This window comes from Mustela erminea, chromosome 1 (genome assembly GCF_009829155.1).
Source record: "Mustela erminea isolate mMusErm1 chromosome 1, mMusErm1.Pri, whole genome shotgun sequence".
Lineage (NCBI taxonomy): Eukaryota > Metazoa > Chordata > Mammalia > Carnivora > Mustelidae > Mustela > Mustela erminea.
The window spans coordinates 19,347,573-19,366,203 of NC_045614.1; the positions used below are offsets into that span (position 1 = coordinate 19,347,573).

At 51.6% G+C, this 18,631-nt stretch overlaps 1 protein-coding gene across 3 annotated transcripts in view; it reads left to right on the forward strand.

The window, feature by feature from the left end:
- Nucleotides 1–10,332: 10,332 nt before the first annotated feature.
- BSN (bassoon presynaptic cytomatrix protein) overlaps nucleotides 10,333–18,631 on the forward strand; it is a 96,320-nt gene continuing 88,021 nt past the window's right edge. For all 3 annotated transcript variants that reach the window (XM_032319825.1, XM_032319835.1, XM_032319844.1), the window contains exon 1: nucleotides 10,333–10,685. In XM_032319825.1, the coding sequence (XP_032175716.1) occupies nucleotides 10,456–10,685 (230 nt within the window). In that variant the 5' untranslated portion in view covers nucleotides 10,333–10,455. The remainder of the gene's footprint in view (nucleotides 10,686–18,631) is intronic.

The window sequence follows — 18,631 nt, forward strand, 5'->3', positions numbered from 1 at the left end:
TGGGTAGCATGACTCCGTGCCCGGGAAGAGGCTGGGTTGTCCTGAGACACGGCCCAGGGTGTGGGAGGCAGGGGACACAGCAGCTGTGTCCAGTGGCAGTATTAGGAGCCATTGGCCACAGAGCAACTGGTACCTCTTCTGGGCTTGCTCCCACCCCCACAGGGTCCTCGCCGTCTCCACCTGTATCCCCCAGGCTGCTTCTCTGCCCATCACCTTTAAGAGGTAGAGCTGAGATCTGTCTCCGATTGTAGGTGGAGCTGAGTTCCCACGACTACTTGTGGAATACCCTGCTGATAAGTGCCAGGAAGGGCTGTCCCCAATTCAGGGACACGTGCTTCACCACTAGACCTAGCAGCAGGGGCCCAGGAAATCACCTTGCTCTTGCTCTCTTGTCCTCAGGAAGTTCTGCTTAATGTTTAACCTGAAACCACTGGGCTATGAGTGGACTCAGTATTCTGAGCTCAAGCAAAGGGATTCCTGGCTTTGGCAGAGAATAGTAAGGTCAGCAGGGCCAGGAAGGAGAGAAACCACAAGGGCCTCTGGCCTCTGCATTGTCCCGCTCTTCTTTGGGAATATCCGATGTTTGGACCGGCAGACCCCTGCTCCCCAGCACTCATCTGAATGACGCTTGAAGAACCTGCATTCTCTCCTCTTGTGAAAGCACCTCACTGGGCCAAGATCCTCAGGCTCGGCCTGGGCCAAAGCTGTTGGCTGGGAAGTATCGGGGACTCTAGGAGCTCCTCTAGAATGCCGCTAGTTTGGTGGGAAGGCTCTATGTGACATCCTGCTGCAGCTCCCAGGCTGGGCTCCCCTGGTGCCGGGCTGAGCAAGTTCCGGGGAGAGGCCCTTCCCTAGGTCCTCTAAAGCATGGAAGACCCCACCCCAGTGTCAGCCTTTTGAGGGTGAGCTTCACTCCTTTCTAAAGATTACTGTATCTTAAAAATAACAATCGGCTGGGCCGCCTGGGTGACTCAGTTGGTCGAACTTCCAACTCTTGGTTTCAGCTCTGGTCATGCACTCGGTGTCATAAGTTGGAGCCCCATGTCATCCTCCATGCTCAGTGCAGAGTCCACGGGAAATTCTCTCTCTCTCTCTGTCTCTCTCACAAATAAAAAACAACAACAACAACAACAGCAACAAAAAACCAAAAATTGAGGCAGCTGGGCAGCTCAGTCGGTTAAGCGTCTGCCTTGGTCTTAGCTCATGATCTTAGGGTCTTGGAATTGAGTCCTGCGTCGGACTCCTTGCTTAGCAGGGAGTCTGCTTCTCCCTCTCCCTGTGCCTCTACCCCTGCTCATGCTCTTGCTCTTGCTCTCAAATTAATAAGGAAAATATTTTTTAAAATGCCATTTGGTGGGGCACCTGGGTGGCTCAGTCATTAAGCATCTGCCTTCAGCTCACGTCACGGAGCCAGGGTCCTGGGATGGAGTCCTGCATTGGGCTCCCTGTTCAGCGGGAAGCCTGCTTCTCTCTCTGCCATGCTCCCAGCTTGTGTTTCTTCTCTCGCTGTCTCTCTCTCTTTCAAATAAATAAACAAAATCTTTAAAAAAGAAAAAAACCAATTGGCTAATGACTTAACTTTTTCCTGCTTTGCTTACCTTCTTGATCACCATCTTGAGGCAAGGTGATTGAGGCCAAGAGAAGCGACCAGGTCGTGTGGCTAGTGCAAGGCAGCTTCAGTTCTCAACACTTCAGGTTTTTTTCCTGCTTGTAAGATTTTGTTCATGTAGAGCAGCAAAGAATTATCTGAAGTCCCCTCCAACCCCCCTGCGGGATACTGGGTACCATTTCCCTTAAGAGGACCCTATAGAAGACCCAGAGAAGATAGGGCAAGAGACGTAAAGTGGGGGTTACCATCTGCTGGGGGTGGAGTGGGCCCGTGTAGGAGCAGCCTGTGGTGAGGGCAGCATGAGCACCGGCCTCTGGGGCCCTCACTAGCTCTATTACCCCCGGCTTTGGTAAAGGTGACCCTGAAGTCTCAGCTGGGTTGGAGTGAAGCTTGTGGAAGGGTCCGTGTGTCCAGGACGGTGCCCCTAGGTGGGTTCAGGGCGGTGATGGGGGTAGCTCTCAATCTTAGTTGTTGCTTCCAGGTGTCCCCCCGGTGAGCCTGGCAGAGTGGCTTGTCAGCCGCTCCGGGCCCGAGAGGCGGACAGTGTCCGCGGACTCCCACTAGGTGGCGCCAGAGGCCGGGGTAAGCCAGGCAGCGGTGGGAGGGCGGAGGAGGGCGTGGGGAGAGCGAGACGCAGGCGAGGCCCCCTGTGGGCGGGGCACAGGCCTCCTGGGAGACCCCGGCGGACCCCCGCCTAGAGCGCGGCTGAGGCGGTCCCCGAGTGGACTGAGGCCTTGCGGGAGGGCAGGGCTGAGCGGAGCTGAGCGGAGGGCCGAGGCCACAGGGGAAGCGGCTGGACTTGGGGTGCCGCCGGGCCGCTCTTTTTTCTCTCCGCCACGGCCGCACAGTCCCCGAAGTCACCGCGACAAGTGTAGCTGGGGTTCGGGACCTGTCCTTCGTTGGGGCCGTGCTCCTTCCGAAAGGGAAGCTGGCAGGGAACAGGAGGGACAAATTTGGGCCTCGGATTTCCCAAGGGCCTTGGCTCCTGGACCCCGCCGGGGAACCTCGAATTCCGAAATACTCAGGCGGGAACCAAAAAGGATGCTTCCTTTGCGCACTAGTTTGCCTTAGCTTTTGTGTACGGCGTCTGCACGCAGTAGCGCTCAGCGCTCCAAGGATGCTCCCCGAGTCTCCCCTTCCTCCGGCCTCAGAGCTCCTCAGCGCACGGCCCAAAGTATTGCGCGGTCTGAAAGGCTCCTGTGTGGAAGTAGGGCCCTCCAGTGGCATGACTGGGAGTCCCGCTAGTCTGAGCCTCTGGGGGGACACTTGGCGTTGGAAGCAGACAGGGATGTGGCCAGAGAAGATTGATTTTCTCTGGACTGATCCTGGAGTAGAGGCACCCTGAAACCCCAGGGAATACCTTGCCCAAAGCTGCCTCCATAGCCCTGGGCACACACTGGGGCAGCTGGGAACATCCAGTTGGCAGCCGGCCAAGGCTCCTAGGTACAGAGCTTCCTTCTGTTGCCTTCTTTCTTCATGGTGTCACAGCCTCAGGCTGTAGAGGGCAGAGCCCAGGTTTGGGACTTGTGGAAATGGCTGGGAGCTAGGTCAGACAGCTCCTTTTCCAGGGATCACTCCTCACTTCACTGCCTACTTCCTCCAACACCTCTGTTGGAAAAGGTCTTGGGAGAGAAAGGTGAAGAAAGACACTGGCTAGTGATGGCAGGGGTGGGGAGGTCCTGGTGGGAGGTGGCAGCAGCTTCGCTTGGGTGTGCCTCAGGGAGGACCAGCTTTGTCCTGGGTGAGCTTGCCCTCCGGGCACAAGGGGCTTGGAGGTCGCCCGCGTCTCGCTCCTGAGAGTTGGGCAGCTCTGTCTTCCAGTGATTAGAGTGCAAATGAGAGGCAGAGGAGGCTTCCACTGTGACTCCAGTCCTCTGACTCAGCAACCGCAGTGCCCCTCAAGCCCTACCTTGGCTTCCAAGTGGCACATCAGCTTACTCCTGGACCCCCAGCCTCCTCAGAGAAGCCCTGGGCCAGGCAGGTGTGGGAGAGGGAAGAGCCACCCTGGGAGCCCCAAGAAGATCCCTGGAGCAGATCAGGGGATGGAGGTGGGCTTAGTTGGAGTCAGCAAAGATAGGAGGTGGGGGAGACTCCCCCTTTTTGGTGGAAAATGGCAGATGTTCCTTGTCCAGGGTTACTAGGAATTCCTCAGTCTACTCAGTCAACTGTCCGAAAGACTGTAGCCATGCTGGGCCTCCCCTCTGAAGGAGTTAATAATACCTAACTAGCAGGGGGAACCAAGATGTTGCTGCCTCCCTGATTCCTGCTGCTGCACAACTCAGAAGCTAGGTGAGTCTGGGAAGGCTGACTGGGAAGGTCACCTGCTCTAGGGAAGGACAGTGGTCCTACACTGTGGACCAGCTGTCATGCCCTCCCCCACCCCGATTCAGGACCTGCTTTGAGGAGCAGCCAGACACAGGTCAGACGTGGAGATTGCAAGCCCAGGGAGGGTAGAGAGGCTCGACATTTTTGGTTTCTGCTGTGTCCTTGGGGCCTCGCACGGTCCTATCCTTTTCCTAAGGCTCGGAAGTACCAAATTTAACTGACACTGAAATTTAACTATATTGAACTCATCCCACCTAGCTGTGGCCTAAGGGGCTATGGACCTTTCTCCTTGCCACAAGGCTTTTGCTTCACCATCAGACATCCTGCCCCATTCTGTCAATCTTTGTTGGAAGGCAAGAACTCTTCCAGGGGTTCCTGGAGGCTTCCTGAGCACTCGGTAAAGATGACAAGGATAACAGGCACTATCACAATCCACTCTGATCAGGACGAAGGCGAAACTCAGTGGAGAGAGTGGCTGTGTCCCACAGGCTGAAGTCTGGTGGTAAGGAGTGATTCTCAGTAATATGCTTGTGTTTGCTGCCATAAAGCCATGGCAGTGGTGGGGAGGGGGTGTCCGAGGTAGGGCATTGTCCAAGAGACTTCCCCAAAGAAATGTGGAACTGAGTCTCACGGAGGCGCTGAGCAAGCTGCATTCCCCCACCTGGTCCGAGTCATGTCGGAACCTTGGTTGCCTGCTGTAGGGCATGTGGGCTGGTTAGGAGAGGACATATATGCCTGACTTTCTACCTGGGCCTGTTCCCCACCCCTGCATCCACCTTCCTGTCCATGGGACAGAGGTAGGTGAAGGCAGCTCCAGAGGAACTGGGATCCTGGTGGGCAGGATTGCAATAGGGATCAAGGCAGCATTTTTATAGTTTACGGGAAATTATTTCTGGGCCTGTCTTCCTCCTACCAGCTGAGTGCCTTGAGGTCAGGTCCTGCAGTCTTCTCTGGGCCTGGCACGGAGGAGGAGTTGGGTGTGCACTGGCTGAGGGATGAGAACATGCACGTGTTAATGACAAAGGCAAATCCAGCCGGGAGGCTGTCTGGGGGACTGCAGAGGGGCAGGAAAAGCAGCATGTTTTGACTTGGATGCTTACACTTGGAGAAACTGTGTCTTCGTTATTTTTTCTTGTCATAACAAGCCTTTGGAAGCACATAACTCTAATAGCAGTGGGACCTAATTAGCTTTTCTGGGTGTCACGCATTGGCGATGGGGTTAGGCTGGTGGTAAACATTTCTGATGATTTTTTACTGGCTTTTTTATTTTCACATAATGCAAATAAAGATTTATGCATTACAACAGGAAAGGAATTATGGAGACAATGCATCAAGCAAATGATTTTATTTTTAAAGATTTATTTATTTATTTATTTGACAGAGAGAGATCACAAGTAGGCAGAGAGGCAGGCAGAGAGAGAGAGAGGAGGAAGCAGGCTCCCTGCCGAGCAGAGAGCCCGATGTGGGACTCGATCCCAGGACCCCGAGATCATGACCCGAGCCGAAGGCAGCGGCTTAACCCACTGAGCCACCCAGGCGCCACAGCAAATGATTTTTTTAAAAGATTTTATTTATCTAGGGGCGCTTGGGTGGCTCAATTGTTAAGCGTTTGCCTTCAGCGCAGGTCATGATCTCAGGGTCCTGGGATTGAGCTCCAAGTCGGACTCTCCATTCAGCGGGAGTCTGTTTCTCCCTCTCTGTGCGTACTCTCTCTCTCTCTCTCTCAAATAAATAAGATGTTATTTATTTATTTAATTATTTGAGAGAGAAGGAGAGAGCACAAGCAGGGTGAGGGGCACGGGGAGAAGCAGGCTCCCTGCTCAGCAGGGTGCCCAGTGCAGGATTCCATCCTGGGACTACAGGATCATGACCTGAGCTGAAGGCAGTCACTTAACCAATTGAGCCACCCAGGTGCCCCTTAAGCAAATTCTGTACCTTCCAGCTTCATTCCTCTTTCCTACTCTACTGAGGCCCTTGGGTCAGCTAGAGACCCGAGGACACAAACAGGGTTGTCCAGACCAGCCCCAGGTAGGCTGCTGAGCAGGACAAAGAACAGAACTCTTGTTTGTATTTTTTTTTTTCCTTTTTAAGATTATTTATTTATTTATTTGACAGACAGAGATCACAAGTAGGCAGAGAGGCAGGCAGAGAGAGAGAGAGAGAGAGGAAGGGAAGCAGGCTCCCTGCAGAGCAGAGAGCCCAATGTAGGGCTCCATCCCAGGACCTGGGATCATGACCTGAGCCCAAGCAGAGGCTTTAACCCACTGAGCCACCCAGGCGCCCCTCTTGTTTGTATCTTGACACCAGCCTGAGGCTTGCCTGGGAAGCTGCCTTCTTCCTCGTGGAGTGAGCGGTGTTGACAAACCTCAGCCAGTGGGGAAAGCCTCTGTTTCTTTGGTCTTCCTTCCTTCCTCTTCAGTGCTGTTTCTCCCTGCCGAGGAGTGCGGAGTGCGGGCAGGGAGCTGCTTTCCTGAGTTGCTTCCCACCGGGAGGTGAGACAGGCTTCAGCAGCAGCAGCACAACAGAAAGAAGAGCGAGGAGCCAGCTCTCCCAGCCTCTCTGGAACCGTCCAAAGCCCATTGCCTCACATGGTCCAGAACTGTCCCCAGTCATCCTTCCTCATTCTCTTCCACCTTCATACTCTCTGCCTCCTCTTCTTGCCTACAAAGCTCGCCGTTCTTCTCACCCCCGTCAGCATCTTCCTCTTCGGATCCTGAGCCTCTCTGCAGAGCCTGTCAACTAAAGGAGCTCCCAGGGGCTCCGGAGGGTGTGGGGAAGCAGGAAAGCTCCACAGCCCGCACTCTGCCACTCCTCGCCTTCCTGGGGCTCATCTGCATGTTGCCTTGTCTGTGGCCCAGTTGGCATCCGGCTGCAGCTGCTGGGGCCTGGCACCTCTTCATTCTCCCAAGATTTGCCTTCCAGTGATGAAGTATTTCCATAAATCCCAGTAGCGGGCTGGGTCTGACAGGGCATTTTCCAACCTGTATGGATTTTTTTTTTTTTTTTTTTTTTTTTGCTTCTTCCATTTCCCCCCTAGCCTTTCTCAAGTGTTTGAGAGCACAGACTGGAGAAGAAAGTGGACATGTATCCATTTGTTTTGGCACATAGACTGAAAATCTTCCCATCCAGTCATCCTCCAAAATGACTGCCAGGTGTCATATCTCACACTGAAGTGGGAAGAAGACACCTTCGGCGAGTAAGGTTTAGGGGGCTGGGAAATTCCTGCAGGGTCTCCAGGTCCATCCTCTTCCTGGCTGGACAGCAGCTGGATCCAGAAGGAATGGTATCAGACGTAACACACACCTGGTTTGCGAGGACTGAGAGATTTGTTTGCTCACTGTTATGAAGTTAAGCCTAGTGAATTCTCCTGGGTCAGCACAGACAGCTCCTCTACAACTCCTCTACCAGGAGAAACTCTGGACCTGGGGCGCCTGGGTGGCTTAGTCGGTTAAGCATCTGTCTGTCCCAGGATCATGGGTTCAAGCCCCGCATGGGGCTCCCTGCTCAGGAGGAAGCCTGCTTCTCCCTCTCCCACTCCTCCTACTTGTGTTCTTTCTCTCCCTGTGTGTATGTGTCTCTCTCTGTCAAGTAAATAAATAAAATATTAAAAAAAAGAAAAGAAATTCTGGACCCAATCTTAGCACCCTCCAGTTACTTAAGTCAACAACCCAAATGCAGTGATGTAACCGCTATAGCCAAAGATCCCTCTGGGGTGCTTTTAAGCTGGTGAACCCTTTGAAAGTGCAGATGAAGGAAATGCTCAGGGTCATATAGAGAACCCAGCCCAGCCATTAGCCCTGATTCCCCACTGAAGGCCAGCCTAGGGGATAAGACCAGTCAGACAAATTCCTGCTGTTGAGGAGCCCCTGCTCTAGGTCAAGGGGAAGGAAACAACCCCGAACTGAATAAAAATGGGAGACTAAATCAGAGATCCAGACAATTAGAGGCCAGCAACATCCCACAGCCAGCAGGAGTCCCTGGGCTGGATGCCAGGTGTGGATGTGGATAGAACAGGCATGTTTCTGGGTATGCTTTTCAGAGAAGTGGAACTGAGAGTTTGAAAGGACGGTAGGGGCACCACTAACCAGCACTTCCAGGTCCTCCTGGGTCCACTGTACTATGTCATTTGTCACTAAGGCAACAGAGATCCTGGAGGTCTGCTAACAGCCAGGAATCCACTCTGAGGAGGGCAACTCCCCAGTCCCGCTGGCTGGGTAGGGCTAATTACCCCCATTGGAACCAGGGGCATGTTGATTTAAATCTGTGGAAAGGCATAGCTCCTTTGGCTTCTACAAAAATAGAAAACAAGCATCCTTCTTTCCCCTGCTTCCAAGTAGCCCAAACCACACTGACTGGAGTCTGTGAAGCCTGAAGAGCCTGGGTTGAGCCAAGGTCAGGTCATTTGCCTGCCCCCAGTGCTTGTGTTCAAGTTCTTCCCCAGGAGAAAGGGTGTGGCACAAAATCCTCAAATCCCAGACCACCCACCAGCGAGACAACTAATGATGAAGCTGGTCATCAGCCACTTGACTTCGTGTTGTTGTTGTTTTAAAAGATTTTATTTATTTATTTATGAGAGACAGATTGAGAGAGTGAGAGAGAGGGAGAGAGAGAGGCAGGCTCCCCAGTGAGCAGGGAGCCCGATGCAGGACTCGATCCCAGGACCCTGGCGTCATGACCTGAGCCCAAGGCAGATGCTTAGACACTTAATCATCTGAGACACCCAGGTGCCCTTGACTTTGGGTTTTAACTACGTCAGCCACTCCACCCTCACAACTCCTCTTAGAGAGGCTAACATGATTATAACTTTGCAGGCTAGGAAATGGACGCTTGATAAGCCTAAGTTAGTGGCTGGAGTCCCACCTGGGAAGTGGCAGAGCTGAGACATAGATTGTTGTGGAGCCTAGATATGTACACATAGTCATCGGACACTCATAAAGAGGAATCCAGCCAGGAGGAAACACAGTGAGGGTCATGGTAACACAGGCAGAGAGACTGTCATTGTTCCAGGCAGTTAGGGAGTCTAGGCTCTATGGAAGCTCCTTCACAAGAGCTTGGGAAGAGCAGAAAGTACATAGGGAAGGTCCAGCCAAGGTCTGCCCATCTGCCCAACTATCGGTGTTTTGTGGTTGTTCCAGGTGAGGTTAGAACTGCTGACATTCCAAGTGATATATTCTTCACCATTAGGAGAATTAAATGGGTTTGTAAAGAGGTCCAAGTTTACTCAAGTTCTTCTTTTTTTAAAAAAGTGTCAGAAAGAGCAAGAGAGAGCAAACATACAAGCAGGGGGAGCAGCAGGCAGGAAGCCTGACTCAGGGCTCGATCCCAGGACCCCGGGATCATGACCTGAGCCGAAGGCAGATGCTTAACTGAGCCTCCCAGGCATCCCTACTCAAGTTCTTCTACACAGCCATGATTTATAAAGCCAGGAATAGATTAGAATATAGTCTGTTATCTTCTAGGAAATATTTGCCCTCAGGAAAGCACAGGTTTGTACAAGAAGTCATGAGGCAGAGCATCCTGAGTAGTGTGCAAACACTGAAGTCTGTAAAGGTGAGGTAACAGAAAAGTAATTTGGTGAGCTCTCAGGTTAATGCAGAGGCAGCCTGCAGCCTCTCATCTAGACAGTCTCTGGGAGCCACAGCTCAGGGCTTTGAGACATATCAACTCCTCTTTCCCATCCTCAAGGTCACTGTCTCAGGGCCTACAGAGGCAGCCTTCCATCTGGCTTTAGGCCAGCCCTGACACAACCTCCACCTTTCCCAGAGACACTTCCTGAGACTCCTGTCCCGTGGGACCAGGCCCTCAGCTTGAATCCCAGATGGTTCCCATGGCCATCTGGATAAACTCTCCACCCCAGCTGGCCTTCGAGACCCTCACAAACTGGCCCCATCACCGAGAATCCTCTGTCTCTGGCCCTCTCTGACCTTGCACCATTGAACAGCCTCGTTCACTTGCTTTTCCAACTCCTAAATATTCTTTGAGGCCACCCTCGTGGCCTCTCTCTGAGGACTGTCCCCACGAAACCTGCTGGCTGGGGCACCGAGGTTTCCCCAACGACAGGCCCTATTCTGAAGTTTCCCGGGACAGGAAGCGCCACTGACACCAGGGCAAGGCAAGGCACGACCCCCCAGGGTCCTTTGTTGTGGCCGGCGCCCCCCCCCCCCATCCTTGTTCAGTGGGACGCTACCGCCAACTCCCGCTCGACTCCAGGTAGCACAAGCTCCGGCGTCGTCCTCGAAGGGCGCATGCGTCGGCGCCGGCGGCTGTTTCCCAGCGACCCCGCCACTGGCTTGTGGACACCGGTCTTTACTGCCTGGCTGAATCGCGCGCGCGCGCCGGGGGAGGGGGGGGGCGTGTGCAGGGAAGGCGCGCGCGAGTCGCGCATGCTCATGCGCAGCGGCAAGCGGCGGCGCGAGCCGAGCTGGGAGATGGCGGCGGCGGCGGCGCCAAGCGTGTGAGCAGCAGCCCGGGAGCCGCCGGCCCGGGCCCAGCACGACCCCGACCCCGCCCGCCCGCCAGCCATGGGCAACGAGGCCAGCCTGGAGGGCGGCGCTGGCGACGGGCCACTGCCGCCCGGAGGCACCGGCCCTGGCCCGGGCCCCGGCGCAGGGAAGCCGCCTTCAGCACCTGCCGGCGGCGGACAGCTCCCCGCCGCAGGCGCGGCGAGGGCGACAGCGGGACCACCCGGCCCAGGTTCCGGCCCCGGCCCTGGCCCCGGCCCGGGTCCTGGCCCTGGTCCCGGTCCCGGCAGGTAAGCGCGCGTCGCGGCACCTGGGGTGGGGGTGGGGGGAGCTGCAGCCTGAGGTCGGGGCCCGCGACCCCGCGACGTAGTCTGGACAGCGAGGTCAGACGTCCGGCCACACTTTGAACCCGGCCCGATTGGCGGGAGCCGGGTGGTCTCGGAGCGGCCCTCTTTCAAGTCGCCCTGCCTTGCTAAGGCAGGATGGTGAGTGAGCGGCAGGGTCAGTCAGGGCCTGCAGACCGTGACTCCGTCACGAACCCCAAATTTGCTAACCCCCCAACGCTGGGCTCAGGAGGGGCTTATGTAACCTCAGCCTAGTCCCTCTGCACTGGGGAGCAGTGGGATGGAAAACGTCCTCCCTGTCTGCTGGTGTCTGCATGTGTCCATTGTGTTGGGCCAAGGAAAGAGCACAATGGGAGTGGCTGTCAGGGAAGATAAGTGTCACTGCGAGGAACAGAGCGATATGGAAATAGTTGAACCATGAACTTGGTCATGCGCTTTCCTCAGGCGTTTAGTGACTATAATCATCTTTGGAGAAAGGGAAAATGCCACTGGGCACCAAAAAGTACTTATTTAGGCTCAAAATATGAACAGGGTCATGTGCTTTCATCAAGGTTTAGTGAAACACTCCGGGATGAGGCCAAATGCTATTGAAGCATCTATCACCAGATATGTTCCCATTGCCTAATGATTTAAATTACCACCTCAAACCAGGGAAAAACTGAAACGCACATAGGATGCTCTTAACAGAACATATCTGATCAAATACTGTTAAACCAGCTTGCTTAAAATGTATGCCAACTGAGGTCCGACAAAAACACTGAAGTGGTTGTGAATACAGTGGGAGGGAATACCAATATATGATAGATTAGTAGACTGAAAACTCAGGAAAGCTACCAAGAGACAACAGGATAAAATGGAAGGCATTATCTTTACACCAAATGGGCCTAGGGAGTAGCAAAACCCCAGGCGGGGAGGTTGGGGGAGGGGGCACTTCTGGTTCCATGTGAGTCTGCTGATCATGTTGCCTTAGCTCTTGTGTGATCCCACACAGAAATTGTGCGGGAGCATGATTTTTGATTCTTCAGCTGTCCAACTGTGCCTCTCATGTGTTTATTTTCTCAGAAGTCATTTCTTAGACAAGTAACAGTAATCAAAGGCTCTTAATAGCCTGAAACCGGACGCAGACAGGCCAGCCTGTGAGCACCCCCTCAAAAGGGAGACTCTGCCCATTTTACATTAGCTATTACAATAATGCAGTTGGTTAGCATACGGTTCTTAGCACTGCAAATACTGCCCATTTTGCTGCGTGTTGAGCTGCTGTTTGAATTTTAGCTTGAGGGAGCCTCACCCAGGCTTTAGAGGTTTCTCTCCAAGGGAAAGCGTCTACAGCTGCATGGAAAAACACCCTGTTATTGGTAGTTCTCTATATGGGGAATTTGACATTTATCTTCTGGTAACCAAACAGGCTGCTCTGCTTATAGTTTATCTGATGTCACAGAGCCAAGCATATGAAAATCTGGAAAGATTTGGGCAGCTCAGAGGGGCAAGAAGGAGACCGGTGTCTACTACTGATATTCCTTTGCAGGGTTTCATTTCTCCCCCATCTATGCATTCTGTCACAGGGCAGACCCATGAACTACTGTGGGTTGAGGAGCCATGGGGTTCCTGTTGGAGTTAGTAGTCCCATAAGTTGCTCCTTGCTGTGAGCAAGGCTCACCCATGGGCTGGTGGTGCTAAGGCCCTGTGGCTGTCAAGCTCAGGACTAGGGGCCCTCAGGAGATGGGATTTACTGCTTCAGTTGATATTCAGCTTGAGAGTCCCTCACAGGAGCAGCACCTCCATGGTGTATCTCTCCTTCAGCATTAGAATGGCTTCTGCTTTTCACCAGAGCATCTCAGATACCTGATGCCAAGTTTAGCATGTTCTGCTCAGAGAGGCTACTGAACAGATTGGCCCACTGATGGAGAAAAAGCCCCATGGCATGTGCTTCTGGGCATTCGGGAAAGAGCAGTGGTGTAGTTTCAAACAGGCTTGCAAGCTTGGAGGCAGTTGGAAGCCTCACTGGTGTAGGTGGAGGGTCAGGTAAGGGTGAGATCATTTTACTAACCCCGGAGGGGAGTGGAACTGAGGTTCTGGGGGGAGTCAATTCCTGGCTCTTTCCTATTGCCATCTTACCCCTTGGTACCACAGAATTTGTCTTTTCATCCTCATATGAGCTCACGTGGTTCTTTGAGGGGGTGGCTTCTCCATGTATGACTGAAGAGCCCGACTTGAATCCCGTAAGCAGGGCACCACCACACCCATGGTGCTGCCTCTTACCCCTTTGGGATGATATGACACTTGGGGCATCAGAGAGTCCCTCAAGGCAGGGCTCTCTGCTTCTGATCTCAGGGTAGCATGTACTATTCTATAAGTTGTGCCTTTCTCAAGAAGTGCCATATCAGAGATGGCTCTACTGTCCAAGCTGTGTGCCCTGGTGTGGGCTGCATCCTCCTAGAGGAAAGGGGACCTTTCATTCATTCATTCACTCATTCATTTATTTTTATGCCTGATGTACAGTGAAGTGTTCAAGTTGATGGGATTTAACCTATATACATTCCCATGACACATCACCAGCTCAAGATGACACTTTATCAGTAGCCCAGAAAGCACCTTTTAAAAAAATTGCACAAGGAAGCCACATAAACCAGTGACAGCCTGTCTAATCTAGACCAGCACTGTGGACTTGGGAGGTTCTGACATTTGCAAATTGGTCTTCAGTCAATTAGCCAACGTGTTTTGACCAGTATCAAGAGCAAGCACTGTGCTGGGCTCTGTGGAGGCTCTGGAAGGGTGGACAGTGCTCCCCTGTCCTCTGGTACCTCACAGTCTGCTTGGTGAGACAGCCCTCAAAGAGCAAAATCATGGAATTTGGCTGGGCAGCTCTGTGTCTGAGCAGCTCAGACAGAGACGTGCCAGCTAGACAGTGCTTATGTCAAGTGAGAAGAGTGGAGAGGCAAAGCCAGGGTTCCAAAGGAGAAACCCAAGGCATGCTGGAAAAATGGTAGGGATATGAGAGGTGGAGAGGGAGAAATAGCATGAGGAATGTTGGTCTACATAGGCAGGGGCGGCAAGCAGAGAATGGGGCCAAGTGCAGGCCAAGACGAGAGCTGGGGCAGACCAGGGGAGGTGCCTTTCCCTCATAACCCAACAGAATCCCTGATCACCTCGAGGTTGCCTCTCACTCACTTCCAGCTCGTCTGCCATGGAGACATCTTTAGCCAATGGCAGCGGGCACACACAGCCTGGTCGTGTGCTGGAAGGTGGGTTGAGGCTGCTCTGCAAGCTACCGTCCGAGTTCCTTTCTCAAAATGGGTTTGTCTTAATTCCATCCCAGTAAGAAAACAAAACTAAAAATAAATGGATTTGGGGCACCTGCGTGGCTCAGTCTTTAAGTGTCTGCCTTCTGCACAGGTCATAATCCCAGGGTCCTGGGATCGAGCCCCATATTGGGCTCCCTGCTCAGCAGGAGGCCTCCTTCTCCTTCTCCCACTGCCCCTGCTTGTGTTCCCTCTCTCACTGTCTCTCTCTCTCTCGTTCTGTCAAATAAATAAATTTAAAAAATAATAAATGGGTTTGGCTGGTATACTATATCTGGTTTGGGATTAGCCAGACTTGTTATACTGTATCAGCTAACAGTTAGGCTCTAGAAAAATCTGGGCCTCATGTGTAAGGATGAAATTAAAGGATATAATTGCCAGGTTTAGAAATAACGGCCTTTTATCATTCAGAGATCCTGTCGGGTGCCAGGAGCTGGATTCGCATGGAGGGCGTGATGCAGGGATTGTACTAAAGTGACCTAACATCTGAATGGTGCTGATGTCAAAATTTCACCTGAAGGGGCAGCCATTTCTCATCTTTTGCCAGGGAGAAAGGGGCAGCTTTGAAAATAGAGCTTTTTCCAGCATTGGTAAGATAAATTGCTGCTGATCAAAAAAAAAAAAAAAAAAAAAAAGAAAAAGTTATGATGATGGTGGGGAAGAATGTTCTCCTTCTCCTTCTCCTCCTCCTTCTCCTTCTTTTATTTTTTTAACTTTTTATTATGAAAAATTTCATACTACATAGAAGTTGAAAGAATAAGCCAATGAAGTCCCATGTTCCCACTGCCCAGCCAGTTATCACCAACGCATCGCTGAACAAGTTTGTCTGTCTTCCTCGCCTGCCCTCTCCCATGGAGGCCACTTGCAGACATCTCCACATTTCATCATCCATATTTCAGTGTGTATTTCTTTTTTTTTTTTTTAAGATTTTATTTATTTTATTTATTTATTTGACAGAGAGAGAGCAAGAGATCACAAGTAGGCAGAGGGGCAGGCAGAGAGAGGAGGAAGCAGGCTCCCTGCTGAGCAGAAAGCCGGATGCGGGGCTTGATCCCAGGACCCTGGGACCATGACCTGAGCCAAAGGCAGAGGCTTTAACCCACTGAGCCACCCAGGCACCCCTCATTGTGTATTTCTAAGGCACAAGGACTTTGTATGAACATTACCACAGCACCACGATCACACCCAAACAGGTTAACAAATCCTTCTTCTTTTTTTTAATTTTAATTTTTTAAAAAGTAATCTCTATGCTGAACGTGGGGCTTGAACTCCCATCCCTAAGACCAAAAGTTGCATACTCTGCTGACCAAGCAGGTAGACATCCTGATAATAATCCCTTCTTCATTTCAGCAAATACCAGCCAGGGTTCAGGTTTTCTGTTTATCTTATGAATTTATTTTTACAGTCGATTTGTTTGAATTGTGATCTAAACAGGGCCCACACATTGCATTTGTTGGGTATATTTCTTGAGTTTCTTTAAATCTCTAGGTTCCATCCCCCTTTTTTCCACCTTGCAATATATGATTGGAGGACTGGGTCATCTGTCCTGTGTTTCTCACATTCTGGATTATGCTGTTTGTGTCTCTGTGGTGTCATTTAAGATGTTCCTCTGTCCTATATTTTTCCTTCAAGCTGGAACTTGTATCTAGAAGCCATTGAGATTCTAATTTCATTCTTTTGGTCAAGAAATTCTAGGTTTTGGGGCGCCCTGATGGCTCAGTAGGTTAAAGCGTCTGCCTTTGGTCTCAGGGTCCTGGGATCGAGCCCTGCATTGGGCTCCCTGCTCAGCGTGGAGCCTGCTTCCCCCTCCCCCTCTGCCTGCCTCTCTGCTTACTTGTGATCTCTCTGTCTCTCTCAAATAAATAAATAAATAATCTTTTTTTAAAAATAAGATTTTTATTTATTTATTTGACAGACAGAGATCACACGTAGGCAGAGATGCAGGCAGAGAGAGAGAGGAAGGGAAGCAGGCTCCCCGCTGAGCAGAGAATCCGACGTGGGGCTCAATCCCAGGACCCTGAGATCATGACTTGAGCCAAAGGCAGAGGCTTAATCCACTGAGCCACCCAGGTGCCCCAATAAGTAAAACATCTTAAAAAAAAAAATCCTAGCTTTTTAAAAGAGTTTCTCAAGGGCTTTGGCCATGAAGGGGCTAGGAGTTCACTGAAAGTAAAGTCAGACTTTGGACTAGTTTGGAAGCCAAATAATGATGCAGTGGGACACTTTTCTATTCTTTTTTTTTCTAAGGTTCTTCCTCTGAGTAGGTTTGGTTCTGGGTTTAAGAGGGCAAAGCTTTCATCATGCCTTTTCACCCAGCTTTGGGGAACCCTCCCTGTTTATGTGAGTAGAAGGTGCTAGGAGATAGGTTTGGGACTTCAGTAAATCCACTCTCTCCTCAAAGGTCCTGCCCTTTCTTTGTGTTAGTGATAAAAGTGGGGAGAGACAGACCCTGTGGGCTCCTTGAGGGGAAATCTGTTTCTGGAGATTGTGGCCCATGGGCAAGAGTTGGGATTGACTGGGGAGGTAGGTTGGCAAAGATGTCACAACAGTTCTAGCCACTCTCACTGGATGTCTGCTTCACCATGGACACTCTGCTCAGTATTTTTACACATGCTTGTTCCTCTCTCCCCCTGTCTGGCCAGGCTGCTCTTGCAGGCCCCGTCTGCCTGGGTCTTCCTCATCCTTCCTACCTGGAGACTCATTGTTTACAATGGTGACACGGTGGCTGAGACCTGCCTGCCTATAGCAAGGGCCATGTATTTCTTTAGGACTTGAGGCCCTTCTGGTGAGCTGGGACTTGGTAGACAATCAAGCCACGTGGGGTCTCCTTCCTGGGCCTCTCAGTTGGTGCCAGGGCCATGTCCTGCTGGCATTGGTGCTGCATTGGTAAGACTCACTCAAACTCCTTTCCTGCCTCGAGGGTCCCCTCCTTCTCCATTCCCCAGCATGGTGGTGGAAGCTAGTCATAGCCGGGGAGTGAGTTGGGACCATGGCCTCTGGGACCTGGGGCAGGGGAGATGGAATTCTTTTATCCCAGTCCCTGCAGTTCCTTCCTGCAGATGGGGCTCTGGTGGGTGTCTGTTGCCCCCTGGGATCCCCCTGGGATTCTCTTATACATTAGGTTCTGGTTAGCTGTGCCTGTGAGATGAAACCAGAAAGCATGCTCCCTGACTCATCTGCGCTGTACCTTCAGTCCCAGGCTGGTCACAGCACTACTCTGATCTCTCCATCTGTTCTTTGCTCTTATGGGTATCTAGACTTCTTAAGAGAGCCTTGTTCTAGAAGAGACCACTTACATGGTACACCCACATCTTTCTTTTTTTATTTTTTTAAGATTTAAAAAAAAATATTTTTATTTGTTTGACAGAGAGAGACAGTGAGAGGAGGAACACAAGCAGGGGGAGTGGGAGTGGGAGAAGCAGTCCTCCCCCGCAGAGCAGGGAGCCCGATGTGGGGCTCAATCCCAAGACCCTGCGACCATGTCTTGAGCTGAAGGCAAATACCTAATGACTGAGCCACCCAGGCGCCCCACCCCTGTCACATGGAAGTGTATTGGGAGCCTCTAAGGAACTCTAGCTCACCCTGGGATAAATCCAAAACCTTTTGGGTTGGACTGGCTGCAGCTGAAGTGTGTGGGGTTGCTATTAGGGCCCAAGATGAAGATTTTCCCTGAGAGGAAGTGAAAGTGTTAGCTTCTGGGACTTGGCCCCAACCACTGAGGAGATCAAAAGGCCTTAACAGCAGCTCATGGAAGGATCACTCAGTCTGGGACTGCCCCAGACCCAGAGTTGCTCTCTAGTGCCATTGCCTTGGGGAGGGAGCTGTCCATTCCCAGGATGCTAGAAGAATCAGTAAGGCATTTGGGTGCTTTGGAGGAAAAGGGGGTAAGGAAATTTCCTGAGAGTCACACCTATACTTTCCATGTATTTGTGGATGCAGGTAAGTTATAAGGGTTGCTTGCCCTCTTTGTATACAGGAGTGGTTGTAAGGAATTTCTACAATTAAGCTCTACTTAGCAATAGAAGGATTTTATTTATTTATTTAAGATTTTATTTATTTGACAGAGAAAGACACAGTGAGAAAGGGAACACAAGTTCGGGGAATGGGAGAGGGAGAAGCAGACCTCCCACCTAGTAGGGAGTCTGGTGTGGGGCTCAATCCCAGGATCCTGGGATCATGACTGGAGCCGAAGGCAGGCGCTTAATGACTGAGCCACCCAGGTGCCCCACAATAGGAGGATTTTATTTTATTTTATTTATTTATTTTTTTAAAGATTTTATTTATTTATTTATTTGACAGAGAGAAATCACAAGTAGTTGGCGAGGCAGGCAGAGAGAGAGAGAGGAGGAAGCAGGCTCCCTGCTGAGCAGAGAGCCCGATGCGGGACTCGATCCCAGGACCCTGAGATCATGACCTGAGCCGAAGGCAGCAGCTTAACCCACTGAGCCACCCAGGAGCCCTTTATTTTATTTTTTTAAAAGATTTTATTTACTTATTTATGTATTTGACAGAGAGAGAGAGAGAGATCACAATTAGGCAGAGAGGCAGGCAAAGAGAGAGGGGGACGTAGGCTTCCTGCTGAGCAGAGAGCCC